The sequence below is a fragment of the Leptinotarsa decemlineata genome, unplaced genomic scaffold (genome assembly GCF_025532065.1).
Source record: "Leptinotarsa decemlineata unplaced genomic scaffold, Ldec_3_MD MMD2_tig00000035_RagTag_RagTag, whole genome shotgun sequence".
In the NCBI taxonomy this organism is placed as follows: domain Eukaryota; kingdom Metazoa; phylum Arthropoda; class Insecta; order Coleoptera; family Chrysomelidae; genus Leptinotarsa; species Leptinotarsa decemlineata.
Window position 1 is genome coordinate 5,684,171 of NW_027412540.1, and position 18,910 is coordinate 5,703,080.

At 34.4% G+C, this 18,910-nt stretch overlaps 1 protein-coding gene across 3 annotated transcripts in view; it reads right to left on the reverse strand.

Moving 5' to 3' along the window:
- Positions 1-18,910, reverse strand: part of LOC111504188 (uncharacterized) — a 442,392-nt gene that overhangs the window by 138,423 nt on the left and 285,059 nt on the right. The window contains exon 1 of one of the 3 annotated variants that reach the window (XM_023158689.2): positions 7,961-8,386. The exons of the other annotated variants lie outside the window; for them this stretch is intronic. Within the exon in view, the coding sequence (XP_023014457.1) occupies positions 7,961-7,982 (22 nt within the window). The 5' untranslated portion in view covers positions 7,983-8,386. Of the gene's footprint in view, positions 1-7,960; positions 8,387-18,910 lie in introns of those variants that run through there. 3 annotated transcript variants of the gene reach the window in all.

Consider the following 18,910-nt stretch of genomic DNA (forward strand, 5'->3'; position numbering starts at 1 on the left):
TCAGAAAAACTTTTTCAACTGGGTTAGGGTTTTGATTAATATAACATCGGGCAGCATGGGCTACTGCCTCGCACCACCATTTGTTTCGAATCCAAATTGTTGGGGACGAAATAGATTTCCAAGACTTTCTCGTAAATTGAAACAAGCAAGTTTCGCTACTAAACGTCGATAAAAATTTCCAACAGCTATAGGACGTAGACCGCCAGTATTTTTCTTTAACGCACATAAAGAAGCACCATATAAAATAGGACGTATGTCTTGATTGACATTTCCAGAAAGAAGCATATTAGAAAGGTTCGTTAAAGAATTCAAAAGATGTTCGCCACAACTACCGGAACTATAGCTTGGCATATCTTGAATATGGGACGGTCGCAATGAATCAAGACCTCCACAAGAACCGTTGCGAAAAGATCTCACTGCTCTGAGAACATCTACAAGCGTAGACTTCCAGAGGACTATGAGAAGTTGTGTTTTGTCCAGAATTGTATAATCTTTTAGAAGCAGGATGTTTACTTCGTAATTTTTCCAATGTTGCAGCATCAAATTCAGCAGGACTATCAGTAGAACAGAGAAATCTAACAGCTGCTGTTATATCACCGTCAGAAACTTTCGAGAGTACTTGTTTTTTGAGGATGTCATTATAATTTGTATGTTTATTCGAAATTTTGGCATATCAATTAGTCGATATAGTAATGTTATTATTGAAACTATTCAAATTTTTCTTCACTATTGTTGTGATTGAAATGTTTCGATTATCTTTAGTTCTCTGAATACTAAAACTTTTATAAGCAAACATGAGCAAATTTTTCCAAGCAGTGAAGGAATTCCTGGATACACATTCGTTAATTAATTTTGTGAGGGTAATTGCAGAGAGTAACCTTACAGCCTTCAGAATACGTTTAATAATATGTATATTTATTCTCAAATTAGATAAATGGATATGAAATGGAACTTCTTTGTTTCCAGGATCAAATTCTTCTTCGAAATCATTATCGGGATTGGAATTTTTATAGGAACTTGTAGTATCGATTGATTTAGAATGCACTTTTCGCATGTGGATTTTCAATCCTCGTATTTTGAAAAATTTTCCACATATTAAACATTGTTTTTCTTCTTCTGTCATCAAATATAGATCAAATTGGTTTGATTTATCGTGATCGGAGTCTTTTAATTCCTATGTGACTTTCTTGTATCGTCCAAAACTTGAATGTTTTGTTATGTATTTTTACAAAGAAATAAATCCCAATTCAAACAATATTTGAAAGAGTTATGGATTTTTCTTTGAAAATTATTTAATTCGGGGTGGGGGTTGATTTTCTGCCCGACAAAATATTTTGACATAGGGGTCTTTTCGAGTGCGCTGAAATGAATACATTCAAAGAAATAAATCCCAATTCAAACAATATTTGAAAGAGTTATGGATTTTTCTTTGAAAATCATTTAATTCGGGGTGGGGGTTGATTTTCTGCCCGACAAAATATTTTGACATAGGGGTCTTTTCGAGTGCGCTGAAATGAATACATTCAAAGAAATAAATCCCAATTCAAACAATATTTGAAAGAGTTATGGATTTTTCTTTGAAAATCATTTAATTCGGGGTGGGGGTTGATTTTCTGCCCGACAAAATATTTTGACATAGGGGTCTTTTCGAGTGCGCTGAAATGAATACATTCAAAGAAATAAATCCCAATTCAAACAATATTTGAAAGAGTTATGGATTTTTCTTTGAAAATTATTTAATTCGGGGTGGGGGTTGATTTTCTGCCCGACAAAATATTTTGACATAGGGGTCTTTTCGAGTGCGCTGAAATGAATACATTCAAAGAAATAAATCCCAATTCAAACAATATTTGAAAGAGTTATGGATTTTTCTTTGAAAATCATTTAATTCGGGGTGGGGGTTGATTTTCTGCCCGACAAAATATTTTGACATAGGGGTCTTTTCGAGTGCGCTGAAATGAATACATTCAAAGAAATAAATCCCAATTCAAACAATATTTGAAAGAGTTATGGATTTTTCTTTGAAAATTATTTAATTCGGGGTGGGGGTTGATTTTCTGCCCGACAAAATATTTTGACATAGGGGTCTTTTCGAGTGCGCTGAAATGAATACATTCAAAGAAATAAATCCCAATTCAAACAATATTTGAAAGAGTTATGGATTTTTCTTTGAAAATCATTTAATTCGGGGTGGGGGTTGATTTTCTGCCCGACAAAATATTTTGACATAGGGTTCTTTTCGAGTGCGCTGAAATGAATACATTCAAAGAAATAAATCCCAATTCAAACAATATTTGAAAGAGTTATGGATTTTTCTTTGAAAATCATTTAATTCGGGGTGGGGGTTGATTTTCTGCCCGACAAAATATTTTGACATAGGGGTCTTTTCGAGTGCGCTGAAATGAATACATTCAAAGAAATAAATCCCAATTCAAACAATATTTGAAAGAGTTATGGATTTTCCTTTGAAAATCATTTAATTCGGGGTGGGGGTTGATTTTCTGCCCGACAAAATATTTTGACATAGGGGTCTTTTCGAGTGCGCTGAAATGAATACATTCAAAGAAATAAATCCCAATTCAAACAATATTTGAAAGAAGTATGGATTTTTCTTTGAAAATCATTTAATTCGGGGTGGGGGTTGATTTTCTGCCCGACAAAATATTTTGACATAGGGGTCTTTTCGAGTGCGCTGAAATGAATACATTCAAAGAAATAAATCCCAATTCAAACAATATTTGAAAGAGTTATGGATCTTTCTTTGAAAATTATTTAATTCGGGGTGGGGGTTGATTTTCTGCCCGACAAAATATTTTGGCATAAGGGTCTTATTCTGTATGCTGAATGCATTTCCAAAAAAATCTCCATCCACGAAATATTTCAATAAGTTATGGATTTGATGAATCATGGATTTTCTTTAAACTCATATGTATATATTCCAACAATTTCTAATGACTTGATATTCTCGACAATTTTTGATATGGAGGATTTATTGTTATACTTGTTTTCAATCACATACATTTCAGGTTGTTCAGTAAATTCATGGCTGGCCATTAATTTGTTCCGTATTTTGGGAGCCGCTGATTATCGGATCTCCCGCTTCGCATCGACAAATCCATGGCTAGAACTCGTGGCTGCTTTCACACTGATCTTTTAATCAGTTCTGAAGACAGAGGTAGATGTTGGCCTCCTAAACGTTAAGATAAGTATTGTATTATTTCTTAGCATTTTTTTTTGATAGGCAAAATTGTTGAATACAAGTTACTGCTATATGGAACATTTTTCTTTGTGAAAAATACTTTGATTTTACGCAGTAACTTATCGCGGTAAACTAAAAAGTTTGCCCTTTCTACACTTGTATAAAGTTTTCCATCATAATTTTCACATTTTTCAGATTTTGGAAGGTGAAAATACCCAAAAAAGGTCGATAAAAATTTTTAATCAAATTTCAATGTTTCTGAACTTAGTTTCTTTATGAATGCATATCACAATGTTTCGTATTATTGCCTATATTATGTCATGTTTATTCAACACAAATTATCATTTAATACTAGTTCAAGTATAGTTTATATCATGAAATTTTATTATTAGGTTATTCCAAAAGTTTTGTCCGTTTTCATGGGTCTATTTTAAACTGTAACATCTCAATGAATAGTTATTCAATTTCGTCGAAATAAGCGACATTTGAATCAATGCACTTTTGCCAACGTACACAAATGAATAACTTCGTCAGTAAAAAATTGTGTGATTCGGTAAAGTCGACGAATATCGTTTTTGCCTGGTCCTGATTGGCGAAGATGAGAAAGTTATCGAAGTGCTAGAAAAGATGGTGGTTGGTGAGGCAGAACTTCGAAATAAGTTTAATTTTCGGACGGTGATTTGTGAAACGTGCGGAAGGATGTTATCATGGAGCAGGATCGGACCTCTTCTGCTGGCCAGTGCCGGCTGCTAGTGACGCAATTTTCGGTACATTTCGTCGATTTCCTCACAATATGACTCTGCTATGATGGTTCGGCCCCGTTGCTAATTTCTGTCGATCGTTAATATCGAGGAGTACCCATTCTTCGAGCTTTTTGAATCACCAAAAACCGCATGGAAGCTAACGACCAGTTCTTTCCTCATCCCACACACCGTTTGTGATGGTCCAGTCTCCATCAGGGTCTTCAAACCCTCGTCCTAGATGACTGCAGGTCGACCACTTCGGGACATTAACACTATCATTGTCAAATGTCTGGTTAATTTTTCAAGCTGTTCCAGCAGCGCTTTGGTTCAATCTGAATTTGTAGAAAAAATTTGGCCAAAAATCGTTTAACGACATCATATAGTAATAAGCTGAAGAGAGGCGATAATTTCTCTATAGATCAATAGAATAAATACTTATTGAGATATGGAGCTATAAAACACATGCCATATAAACGGACAAAAATTTTGAAAGAACCTAATAGAATCTGAAAAAGTGTCTTTGGAAATCAAGCAGAGAAAACTTGAGATTTAATTAATTATATTGAAGTTGGTAAACTCAACCAAGAAAAGAGTAGGTACTTGAAAAAATTGAGTGGAATACTCCCATTTTCAACGTGTCGATTGTGCCGTTAACTGACTTCTTATTCTGATTTGATTATTCTTTAAAGTATTCATATTCGATTTTTTGGAAGAGAAATACTCGAAATACATTTTGTGTCATTTTTATATTTTCTCATCTAATACCTAAGGGCCTAAGAAAAATATTGAGATGTAAAATATACCAGTGCAGATATATCAAACCTCTTCGGATACAGCCACTGCTAATGAAATGGATTCCGTTTCACAATCACTTTCCAAAATTAATACATACTTTATCCCAAAAGGCACGAACGAAAACATTTTATCATCGGACTCTTGTAGGGGTTGTTACATTTTCCGGTACCGTGAATGTTTTTTATTGAAATCTCCTCGTCTATATGGGACGTACTTATGTGTGTGGACCGGCATGTTTGTACTATCAGTTATACACTACGCTAGGCAAGCAGGTATACATTCAGATATTACAGTGCACTTATGTTACATTGTGGGGGAAAGTTGGCTCCCATCAAGACAGACCTGAACATTCACCTACACTCTGAGGAATAATAAGACAATAGAATATTAAATATTAATAGTTTTACGTTTTTATATTAGAGAAAAGAGTATTTGAAAAATATATTATATTTTCGATAGTAGGTATTAACGATTATCTCCAAAAACAAATTGCTGCATGGATTCAAAAACTATTAAATTGTTGATTCTAGACCTGCAATGTTTTCTTAATGCTGGAGTACCTATTTCTTTCATGAAAAAAATGCGACTAAGATTATTGTTCAAAAGGTGTGTTTCAGATTCCAAAGACTGAAATAGTTTTTTCCAATCAAGAAATTTCGGTCTCAAAAGGGAGTTCATGTTCCCTCCATTTAATATACGTTTTCATTCCTTTCAAATACAGAGAAGTCGCAAGCAAAGAGATTTGTATTTCTCAGATATCGTTTACTAGAAGGAGCTGTTATATTACATTTTGAAGAATTTTTTAAATGAGGTAATTATGTATCTCTTTTGATAAGAATTCGAATAAACACCTAAGTAACATATTACTTCTCTTTTTGGTTGAGTATCGACTCCTTTGACTTGTCAAATAAAACGGAAAAATCAAATTACTATATCTAATTAATCTAATAGGTGAGGCAAGTTTCTTTTCGTGTTATCTAAACGTTTCATTTGGCGTCAAGTTTTTGACGCCAAAGATAGACAATGAACGAGAAGTACTTCATGACAAACACAAATAATGATTTAATAAATAAGTATTCATTTTTATGTAAGAAATTAAAATATAGCATTTATCCAAAGTATTTTTAGTATTCAAATTATTTCCTTGTTAGACAAGCGTACTTAATTTTGAAATAGAATATCTGAAACCAAACATTTGTGAAACACGTTCTTTTTCATGTTATCTAAATATTTTATTAGTTCGATAAATTTTTAAAAAAGATAGAAAATTAATTAAACATTTTCAGTACTTAAAGGCGAAATATTACAGGACTACCACAAATATTGGAAGAGCAATATCTGCCTTGATTTATCATGGGCAGATGTTGAATTCTGCCATTTGTTAGGTTAGGTTAGTATCTCTTGTACCTATTGAGTAACCTTTCAGTGAAATCATTTATTAGATATTATTATTACATTTTCTCATATTGATAGAGTCATACCAAAATATCTCAAATTTTTACGTTGTATATCTAAGATTGGTAACAAGTTCTCTGTTAATATTTTAAAAATTATTTTTTTCGTTGAAACAGTCGAATTTGAAATAGTATCGCTATAGTGTGGTGCCATCCATCTTACTTAGTCTTCTTACAAATGTTGACTGGAAAGGGTTCAAAATGAATTTTTCAGATATGTTGCTTTTAAAATGGTTCTGCAAGTGGGTGATTACAACTTCAATGAAACTCAATCTCTACTTTATTTGACCTCATTAGAAAATGGGCGTATTCAGGTGGATTTGCTGTTCCTTTACAAGATATCATCAAGGCAATTTCATTCTCCCAAATCACTCAGTTTGGTAAATTCAAAATATGGTAAATTCAAAACATGGAAAATGTACACTTAAACTATGGATATACTCCATTATCAAGCGTTCTGAGTGAGGTCAATGAGTCAGGTCCGAATTTCTTTCTCAATTCTTTGGAAACATTCAAACTTACAGTAACAAACTAACAAACTAACAAACATATGGTAGGAAAATTGAGTTTGCTGAGAAGTTAGTTTTTAGATTAGTGTTAAAAAGTTTGGTTATTACTTTGTTGATAAAAACATGTAATATAATAAATACAGAGGTTAACCCGTTTATACCAATGAATAAATGAATAATTACTTTCATGTAAGTAGTTAGAGTGTAAAATACATCTAAGTAATTCATTTATTATATTCAAAACTATCGTCTACTATCATATTTTTCAGTTGTAATATTTTCCTGATATGACGGTAAAATTTTTCTCCGTTCAGAAATAATCTTTTTATCAATTAAAATTTGAAAGTCACGTTCATTTGAACGTATCATATATGGGTATGAACAATTTCTTCATCACCTTAATCAAACTTGCAATGCAATTCCAACGGAATGAAGCACGTTATTATAAAACCCTATAGGAGACTCAATGATGACATAAACCAGTTGGATGTGAAGTTGACATTGTTACTGGTTAGAACAATAAAACTAAACACCTAAACCGCTGAAAGCTAAATCTATGAATTTTAAAATTTTACTAATTCAAATCCCATATAATCTTGTATCCTGCAATGACGGTAATTATGAGAATTGCCACTGAAAAGATTCAAATGACCTAAAAATTAAGAGAGTTTTGTGATGGATGTTTAGATACAAACATGGTTAATCTCATGGTTAAAATTAAACAGTTTATTTATCGAAAATGATTTACTCCAGACAATAAATAGATACCTCGTCTCAAAATCAATTATCTATAATTAGCAAGCAGCAGGTCAGCAGGTATGTTGAATGAACTGGCAGATGACAGATGCTAAAAGATAAGCAGATCGCCTTCTTAAATACAGGTTCATTTGCAAAGGAATAATACAATTTTAATATGCCTTCATCATTAGTACCAGGTAAATGAAAACAAATAAAAAAAGTAAAATTCATTCTATAGAACAGACCCATCACATCATTTTAGGTAAATTCCAATAAGAGAAATATTTTAATATTCATCTATGTTTCATGTGTCTTAGTGTACTCTAAAACTGTTAATGAACAAACTATTGTGCAAACAAACAATTCACCGATAAACAGAAAGGAACAGGTTCTCGATTTCGACGGAATATAAATAGGTCTACAAGTGAAATGAGTATGCACGTTGGGAGTCTGTAACGAAATTCAGTCGGCTAAGCCAGTGAAAACAAACTACATATTTGAAACACCCACGAATATACATACATTGAAGAGACTTCAGAAACATGAAGGTGGTCCCATGTTCACATTACATAAAAATTCCATAGCGCTCTGTCTTTTAGAAAATCTACATCACACAAAGAGTTTCAGACCATCAAAGTTGTTTATAGCAACGTAGAATTGAGAAAAAATCAAAAATCCGCCGACCGTACGATGAGAAAAAACCACACACAACTCCTATTCGAACTATTTTGTTATGCAGACATAAAAACTGAACACTATTTCGTCGGTCGTTGATACAGTGTAGTCGAGAAGTTAAAAATCGCGTTGGCTCGTTTAATAATCACGCGAAATTCGGTTCGAAATGCGAAAAAAAATCGTTTCAATGAAACCATCCAACGGGACTGAAGCGTACCGCAAACGCCAAACCGCGAGCATGAACTGACAAACGAGAGAACAGCATGCCATGACCGAAAACCGAGAAATAACGACGTACGCGGTCGGCTCCGAGACTCGCTCTCCGAAAGCAAACGCGATTGTCGCTTCACCTGAGGGAGAAAGAAGTTCGCCTAAGAAACAAGAAGTAAATAATAAATTCCTCCAATTCTACCTGTGGGCATTCGGAAGAAAAACCGTAATGCTAACTTGACGGCCGGCTACGATTACGCATTCGTCCATCGTATCACCTTATTCTGATTTCGAGAACGATCAATGGAGATTCTTTACGAGTTCAGATCATTTACAGTATTACACACATATCTGGTAGGTATGTGGTGTTTTCAATAGCAACATTTGTGTGAAAATCATACTGGTTTCATTATTATGATCAAGTCACGTTTTTTAATTATCAACCTCTCTTTTTTTAAAAAGAAAGACGTCGACGTGGCTCACAGGACAAATGATAATTGAAACAAATTTATTGATAGCGATAAAGACAAAACTTTAAGAGTCGGGTAGATCAGGAGTATATTAGTTGATTTGTGGTTCATGCCCAAAAGTTTATATTGGTCGAACGAGGAGAACCTTTTTCCAAAGGATAACAGAACATAGAAGTAGTTTCTTGAATGTGAAGACCATTTGCAAACCACAATTTGGCAGAGGAGCATGAGTTCAGTCACGACTATGATCTGATACATTTGAAAGAGAAAATTTTGAAACCCAATCTTCTGGAATGCTTGGAAATGAATAGATTAAAAAATTTGAAACATTTTTTGAAAGAATAAATAGAACTGAATATTTTCATCTCATTAAAAATCAATTTTCTAATGGTGGAACCCCACCATTCAGTTGATGCGTTAACTCTGGAATTTTTCATGTAACATGTCCATTTCAATCACATCGTTTCCTGATGTTCAAATTGGTATTTGGTTTACACGTAAATTTGAGTAAAATTTTCAGAAGGTACAAAAGTTATATAATTCAAATTATTAATTTAGACAGTGCATTTCTTAAATGTCCCCTCCCCCTTTTATTTTTTGAATAAATAAACTCAAAAAAATTGAAATTTGGGATAATGAAATTAATGCATGCATGCTTTAATCTGAAGTGAAATTGACAGATGAAACTTTCAAGATGGCGACTGGGCGCCATCTGGGAGAAAAACATTTAATGGAAAAGGGGGTCTTGTGACACATCATTTTGAAGCTCCTGACGAATAATTCACAACCCTAGAATATGAAGTCAATATCTTCACCTACTACAAAATGGTGGAACATTTAATAATTTCCGGAAGACAAACACATTAATATCGATATTTTCAGAAATATTTTTTTTTATCTACCATATAGCAATTCCAAAAACCCGATAAGGTTTGTTAAGGTATTTTTTGTTTATAAAAATGACAAAAATGTCAGTACGACAATGAACATCATAGTTCAGTTAGAATATTTTCATTCAGTTTTCGGTTTTACTAGTAGAAAGGTACCACATCAACAATCTCTAAAATGGTCAATTCTCGTCCATTGGAAGAAAAAATTGAAGCGATTTTTATTTACGGTGCGACGCGTAACTTTCATAAAACCGAAAGGATTTTCAATGATTGTTTTCCGAATCTGTAGAAAATATTTGAGGGAACTTGTATCCAAATTCACAACTACCGCGGTGTCCATAACAAAAAGCCCCCAGATCATCCATCCATTCCGGAAGAACAGCAAGTGCAAATAATTGGTGAGATGGTAGTAAATCCTGAACAGTCTACTTATTCTGTCGTGAATGTTTGTGAGGAGTCTCCTTCTACTGTGTGGAGACTTTTGAAGATGCCCCTATTAGAACAGAATTCTGCAAAATTGTGACGGAAACCATTGCAAGGCATCCTACCTATCTCCACAATATTTGTTTTAGCGATGAATGTTTTCCGGTAAAAACGTTTTCCGGTAAAAACATGCCCAATATCCAGAAATTGGTAAATTGCGAAAATTGAAGGATCCCTATTTATTGATCAAAATTTAACAGAGAAACTGTATTTGAATATGCTGGAAACTACTGTTGACCTTCTCATCACTGAAATCGTCAAAGCGATCCTAATGAATTCGATATGAATATTGTATTCCAACAAGATTGGAGCACCACCACATTACTCCAGACAAGTAAGAAACTATTTGGATACTACTTTTCCCGGTCGTTGGATTGGTCGTCGGAGTCCTACATAATGGCCAGCCCGCTCGCCAGATTTGACACCTTTGGACTTTTATTTATGGAGTTATTTGAAGCAAAAGGTGTACGAAACTGAACCTGCTCCAATATTGGATATACAGCAGGGAATAATAAATATTGACATTACTGTGTTACTGTTTTCGGATCCATTTCAAGCCCACACTAGATTGAGTGAAAGCGTAATTTGAAGGAGTGCTACACTATTACCAATTGACTGATTTCCACTCGTAAGATATTGTTTTTGACTTACCAATCATCCGATGTTCTGAAGCTTCATTGACGCATTCGCATAGTATCAGTAAGACATATTTTTAGAGAAGACTTTTCATTTCAAATGAAGAGTAGAGCTTCTGGAGGCAATAGAATCCACAATGCCAGAAGTTACTTTTCGACAGCGCCTAGTCAGGCTAATTTTGAAACAGCAAATATCAACAAGGCGTCTGTCCCTGATGAAGTGCCCGTCATCGTACTTAAAAAGTGTGCAAATGAACTCGCAGTATTTTGCAGAATTTTCAAGCAGTCGTACAAGAAAGGGTTTTTTCCTTTTTGTTGAAAGATTGCTCGCGTTCAGCCGATTCCCAAAAAGGGCAAGAACAAATCTTCCAAATAACTATAGACCAGTCGCTTTGCTGTCAGTGATATCAAAAATCATGGAGAAAGTCGTAAACCACCGAATCTTCAAACATTTGACAGGCTTCAACATTTTGAGCAATCATCAATATGACTTTCGGAAACAAAGATCAACAGACGACTTTCTATCGTATGTCACCCATATTTAGAATAACGCAATCGAGAAACATGGAGAAACATGGAGAATCCAGAGCTGTGGCGCTTTGTCCGTGTGTGGCATGAGGGTTTGCTGACCAAACTTCAATGCTATGGCTTGCCGGATCATTTTCATGTATGGCTTTTCAGTTTCCTGAAAGAACGTTCCCTGTAAGTGGCGGTCGATGGATTTCTCTCGAATATTTTCACCAACAGCGCTGGTGTTCCCCAGGGATCCATATTGTCTCCAACTTTTTTTTTATTGCATATCATCGACTTATTTGAAAAAACTAAGAATCCAATATACAGGGTGCAACTGAATAAGTGTAAAACATTTAAGGAGGTGATTCCTCATCGAAAAAAATATAGGATCCCTTGTTAAGATACAGCCCCTTAAAGGGGGTGCATAAAATTTGTATAACAATTTTTTTCACAAGCACTGAAAAAGTTACAATATTGAAATTAACCTGACGTTTTGTACTACCAAAGAGACACATAGCCAGTAATTTATTTAGTTTACCCCATAGTTGTAAGGGGTGGACGCAACCCCTAAAATTTATTTCCAATGTAACTTTTTGTCTTATTATTTGTTTACCATTTAAACATTTATTTCCGATAGCCTGTTTCATTTTAAACAAAGAATGTCTCTTGGGTTTTTTGCCCAAAATAAACCAGTTCGCAGCAAAAAATTATTTTAGGAGCAACTACAGAGATACATCGTCATAAATGCGAACTGGATTTATTGTTATTTTGTAGTAAGTACCTGCATTAAACGATAAAAGGGTAATAAACAAAACTAATTTATTAATAACAAAACACACAACATGTAGAAATCATAGTAAATGTTCAGACATTACACATGCGTCTAGACGTCGGCGCATTGAGCCACGTATTCGCTCAAATATTCCTGGAGTCTCTCTGATTATCCTGCACGCATCGCTGATGCGGTTTCTTAAGTCCTCTACATCGCGAACAGGAGTACGATAAACCAAATGCTATAAATGGCCCCAAATAGAGAAATCGAGATGACTGAGATCCGGGGATCGAGCGGGCCAGTTCTGTGGTCCTCCTCGACCTCTCCACTGATTTGCATGTTTCAGTTAAATGCTGACGTGCTACTTGACTAAAATCGGCGTGAGCCCCATCATGCATAAAAAACATATCCCTTCTGACGCGCAAAGGAACTTCCTCTAGCAGTACTGGATGCACTTCTCTTAAAAATTGAACGTATGTCACACCATTTAATCGAGGAGGTAGAAAATGGGGCCCAAGACAAAAATTTACATTGGAAATAAATTTTAGGGGTTGCGTTTTCCACCCCTTACAACCATGGGGTGAACCAAATAAATTTCTGGCTAAGTGTCTTTTTGGTAGTACAAAACGTCAGGTCAATTTCAATTTCAAATTGTTATACAAATTTTATGTACCCCTTTTAAGGGGCTGTATCTCAACAGGAGATGCTCCAATGAAATATTGTATACACCTTGTATACAATAACAAATTTTTAGGAAACAGCAATAATAAATATCGATTTATTATTTTCCTTTGCAAAAAACTGACAGGAAATAATATTGAGTAGAGTAGGGACGGTGAGTGTAGTCCTAGGTCATCATCCATCATATCCTTTCCAGGAAGGTGTAAAGGTCACTAGGAGACATCTCCTTTTTATCGGCAGGTGTAGGCCAGGACTCGCCGAATACACACTCTCTTATTGACGATAACTCCGGACACTAGCATAGGACATGCCTGACAGTTTCATCTTCCTGTTCACACATCCTGCATAGAGGTGTGTCCACTAGCCTCATATTATGGAAGTGTTTTTTCAGTTGACAGTGGCCAGTCAGAAATCCTACTGTTAAGCGTAGTTTTTTCCTGGTCATCGCCAGATATTTCTTCGGCGCCAGCTTCCCAGGGTCGCCCAGGGTGATCCTGGCAAGGTTGCATCCTTTGATTTCATCCATCTCTTTAAGTATTGAGCATGGGTGTAACTTTTGACTAGTTCCGCAATTGTCGAAGTCATTAGGCCGTAGGTGCCACTGGGTCCTAAACTTCTTAGTCCAGCCATTTTCTTGGCTAAAGAGTCGGCAATGCGATTACCTTTACTCCTGTCGTGGCCTTTAACCCACCTCAGTATAACGTTATTATCTACCGAGGCTTTGGCTTAATCTTGATAGCACTCTAGTACTAGCCCTGAGGTAGCACGTTGTCTGTTCAAGGCTAATAGGGCTCGTCTGCTATCAGTGCAGATTGTTATGTTTTTGCCACAAATTCTTTTCCTGGTTATTTCTGTTGTGGCAATTGAGATACGAGCTAGTTCTGTTTGAACCACGCTCGTATTTTTCCCATTCCCCACGTAATCCTTAGAATTAGTGATCTGATGGAGTACATCCCACATACTAGGCCTTCTTTGGTTTTTGAGTCGTCTGTATATATGCGTATTGCATTTGTAGCATCTGGCTCTGTGTTCAAAAGGCTATGCAGATCATTTATTTGTACAATACCATCTATATAGTTACTTTCATGATTTAGTTGTTATAGCAGAAGACATTGATGTGTTAGTGGTATTGATGACTTTGGTACCTGATGACAAAGAAATGTGTATGTGTTCAAATAGACAAAAACAATACTTTACAATATATATTCGACAAAAACCATCATGATGATATATCCTAATATTACAGCAAAACACTCCTTCTTCATTCATGTGATATTACATACACTGTTCATCATCAAAGGAAAAATAATATGGTCAAACATAATAGTTATTAGGTACTTTTAGAGATATACTGAATTCACAATTTAATCCTGAATGATGAAACCAGTACTTGATTACTCTACAGGGATTAAAGTGATTATTGTTGAATCATGTGCAAGCAAAGGCTAATTATATTTCTCTGTAAAACGGCGCAGGTTTTCACAATAATCAATCCCTGTTGACCGCTTACCTGCTGCATAACATATCAGTAGAGTTTACTTGCAAGTTTAACAATGAAAAAATTATGCTCTACTTCCTCCTGAAGAATAGAATTGAAGAAGGGATAGTTGATTAAAAGCAATAAAAATTAAGCGACTTGAAGCTGTTTTCAAAATTTTTTGGAGGCATATATAATCTATTTGAATTCAACTTATATATACACGATTTCTCTCAGACGTTTCAGTTACATCATTATTATATCCATCAAATATAATTTTAATGTTGGTGCCATAGTAATTATGTTAATATATAGTACACTATTGTTAAAAAAATACATATACAAAGATTTTTTTTCGGAAAATCACGCAAAAGCTCTTTCTGAAGATTTAGAAGATGGTCTGTTTTATGTAAGTATGCCTGGATGCGATAATGAAGAGAGGCTACGTGTTTAGTATAATTTCTAAAGGTGGCGAAGGTGCCAGTGAATATAATTTTTGTTCTGTAATGTACAGTGTGTAAAAGCCATATGGAATAAATTCATTATTTTGGTTACGGTACATATTTTAACAAAATCTCGAAACACATCAAATTTAAATTATAATTTGATATACTTCAACGGAAAAATGCTACCCCTACCTTCAACCCCCAATTTTTTAAAAGGAAAGTTTAGACTTGCGATATATCATTTGAAAGATCTCTTGATTCTCTATTCAAAAATGTTATCGCTTTCAAGTTCATTACAATAATTAAGATGAAATAAATTAAAGTCATGTGTTACCTAAATTCAATAAAAAACACTCAAAACTTATTGCAATATACTCAAAACTTATTTGATATTGAGGTATCAATAAAAAAAAAGTAAGCAAAAGCCATAAAAATGTTCTTTTTAGATGGTATCCTTTAAAAAACTATAGATAATTTCCATGGCAACGTTATAGTTTAAAACGTCTTGTCAACTTGTTTTGTGTGTTACAACATTAGTTGTCAGTATTTCAATTTAAGTTAAAAGTTCATTAAGTTCAAGTCTGACAAATGGTTACACTAACGGAAATGCATAAAATAACAGTTTTACAAATGATTGGCTATGGAGATAAAACCCGAACACAACAGGAAGTAGCTCACCTATTTCATGAAAAATTTCCTAATTTACCGTCCATATTTCAAGGAACTATAAGCAAAATACAGAAGCAGTTTGGCGAGCTTGGTCATATGGGGCAGATAAAAAAAGCAACTGCCAATGCAATGAGTGATGAACTCAAATTAGATGTGATGCTTGAGTTTGAGGAAAACCCACATACATCGAGTAGACAGGCATCCACTACATTCAATGTTAGCCATACATCGATAGTAATCATATTATAAGAAAATAAAATGCATACATATAAAATGATACCTACTTAGGAGCTTATGGAAGACGATTTTGATAGAAGAGCTTATTTTTGTGAGCAAATACTGAACATTTTGGATAAAAATATCATCCAATTAGAAGACGTTATGTTTTCTGATGAGCGTACTTAACGATCATGCTAATCGGCAAAATTGCCGCTACTGGTCAACGGAAAATCCCCACTGGATGAGAGAAGAACACTCGCAATACCCTCAAGTTCTAGTGAGTACGATATGGTTTCAGCAGGATGGAGCACCACTAAATTACAAAGTTAATGTTCGGCAATACCTCGATACAACATTTCCAATCGGTGGATAAGGAAGCGAGGATCTATTGAATGGCCAGCGCGATCATCTGATTTCTTTTTATGGGGATATGTAAAGAGCAATGTGTACAAAACTGAACCTTCAGATTTAAATTACTTAAAAGATCGAATAACGCTTGCGATTAGGTCGGTCACCCCTGATACGTAAAAAAAGTTGGAATACAGTTTTATTTGAGATTATGATGTTGCCAAGACGTTCGCGGTGAACATTTTGAACATCTACTCCGTTAACATCCATAATTCTTTTTCATATTCTACATTTCATTACGTTTTGCATTACATTTTAGTTAGTATCAAAATAGACTGAATTTTTGTATATAACTATTGTCAAAAAGCAATTCAACTGAAATGATATCTTGATTAAATATGTTTTTTGTGAATACGGGTGACCTTGAAGTTAACAAAATCGCTTGCCAAAAAGGCTTCTGTGGCAGTTTGGTACTATTCCTTTATTATCTACTTCACCTTCACTTACTTATCATATGCGGTTCGCCCCGAGAGCCAAATCCTGGATGCGACCCTGGGTTTTGCTTCAACATTTCTTTAGGAAAAATATGAGTTAGACAGCTGGTTAAAAGGGCAACGAAGAGTTTCTAAACTCCTCAGTACTTTGCCAGCGTATATTATTTATATGTAAGATCCGAATAACACATTATAATTTTTTTTTCACAGAAAGTGATGTAAATTTTTTGAGACCCTTCAAAATGAATTTTGAGGTATTGTGCATTTTGATTAGGTAATTAAATTAGGAAATATATCCATCCAAATATTACAGACATTTTTAATACAAATACTTCCACCATTTACTATTTTTACTATGATCATACAGAGCCTTCCAACAAAAACTTGACATCCCATTGTAACTCGGAAACGGAGGCCTATACAAAAATTTTGAAAAACACGTAAATTTTTTATTCGAGGTGGACCAATTTTGATATGAAATTCATATACGAAACTTCATCCCTTTGGGAGCGGCAACTACCTACCCATATTTTAGTATTCAACAGTATGCTGGTCAAACCAGCACTTGAAAGATCTCTTTCCGATCTATTGCCGTGATTTTACACAAAATGAGTTCATTAATAGCCTATGAATTCGAAAATGAAGGTTTTATTTGAAGGAAAAGAGAAAGTTCGCTTTCGTGTTCTTCGAGATATATATATATATATATATATATATATATATATATATATATATATATATATATATATATTTCGATATTTATATCTACAAAAAGGATTTGAAGCTTTATATTTTCTATAGATTATCTGCGAGCGCTTTCGACAGTTGGTAGTACTGTCATCTTCTAGGCACCCTTCAAACTGAACTGGTCATCCTGTTGTCTGCCTCTTTATACGGTCAGAGCGTCTTAACTCAGGTATTTCAGGTACTTTGGGTAAATTTGCCTGTATTTGTTGTGCATCAGGTACTCTCCTTTGTGTTAGATCTTCTCTAGGAATGTGTATGGTTTTGTTTAATATATTGAATGTGAGGTCTTGTGTTTTGATTTGTACTTGTTTCTCGATAAGTGATTTATGACTGTCAAATTTATGGATGTTCAAGTTTTCCCAGATGTCCATGCGGTTTCCCTTGTTGACTTGTTTTATGAGTTTTATGTTCTCTGGTGGGGGAAAATTATGTTTGTTTTGTATGGCGTGTGTTGCAAGGTTTGATTTATATATATGTTGGATTTATGTATGCCTTTTTGTGCTAATTGTACCCAAAAAATACATAACAAGGATCAAGCCACCCCAACAGACAAAACAACACAACGATGGACAGCATTTACGTACGTATAGGACACAAAACCAAAAAACTAACAAACATCTTCAAACCATTGAACATCAACATCACATACAAGCCGAACACGAAGATAACACAAAAAATAAACAATTATGAAAAAGAAGAAGACAAAGACCAAAACGGGATATACAGTATACAATGCTCGGACTGCAACAAATTCTATATCGGCCAAACCAAGAAAAAACTGATCCAAAGGTACAATGAGCACAAAACGACATACATAAATCCAACAGTATATAAATCAAACCTTGCAACACACGCCATACAAAACAAACATAATTTCCCCCCGCCAGAGAACATAAAACTCATAAAACAAGTCAACAAGGGAAACCGCATGGACATCTGGGAAAACTTGAACATCCATAAATTTAAAAGTCATGAATCACTTATCAAGGAAAAAGTACAAATCAAAACACAACAAGACCTCACATTCAATATATCAAACAAAACCATACACATTCCTAGAGAAGATCTAACACAAAGGAGAGTACATGATGCACAACAAATACAGGCAAATTTACCTAAAGTACCTGAAATACCTGAGTTAAGACGCTCTGACCGTATAGAGAGGCAGACAACAGGATGACCAGTTCAGTTTGAAGGGTGCCTAGAAGATGACAGTACTACCAACTGTCGAAAGCGCTCGCAGATAATCTGTAGAAGATATAAAGCTTCAACTCCTTTTTGTAGAATTTAATTTCGAAATATATATATATATATATATATATATATATATATATATATATATATATATATATATATATATATGATTTGACGTTTTTTTAAAATGCCAATAATTTCAAATAAATAAATAAATATATATATATATATATATATATATATATGTATATAAATATATATACAGTGTGTCTCACTTCTCATGGAAACACCCCCGTATCTTCCATAATATTCGAGGTAGAACGATAAAACTCTCAGGACTGATGGAAATGCTCAAAATGCACCTACCACCCTAATGGAGTTGGCCAAAGTGATATACACTGTCCGCCACTCGCGATGGAACACCCCTTTTTTACGGTAAAACATATTAGGGGGCAAAATAGGCTCAAAATTCCTTCAGATTCGTAATCAGGACTACCAACTTACTACGATTACACTTTTTTCCAGAAAAAATTTCAGTCCTGAAGAATC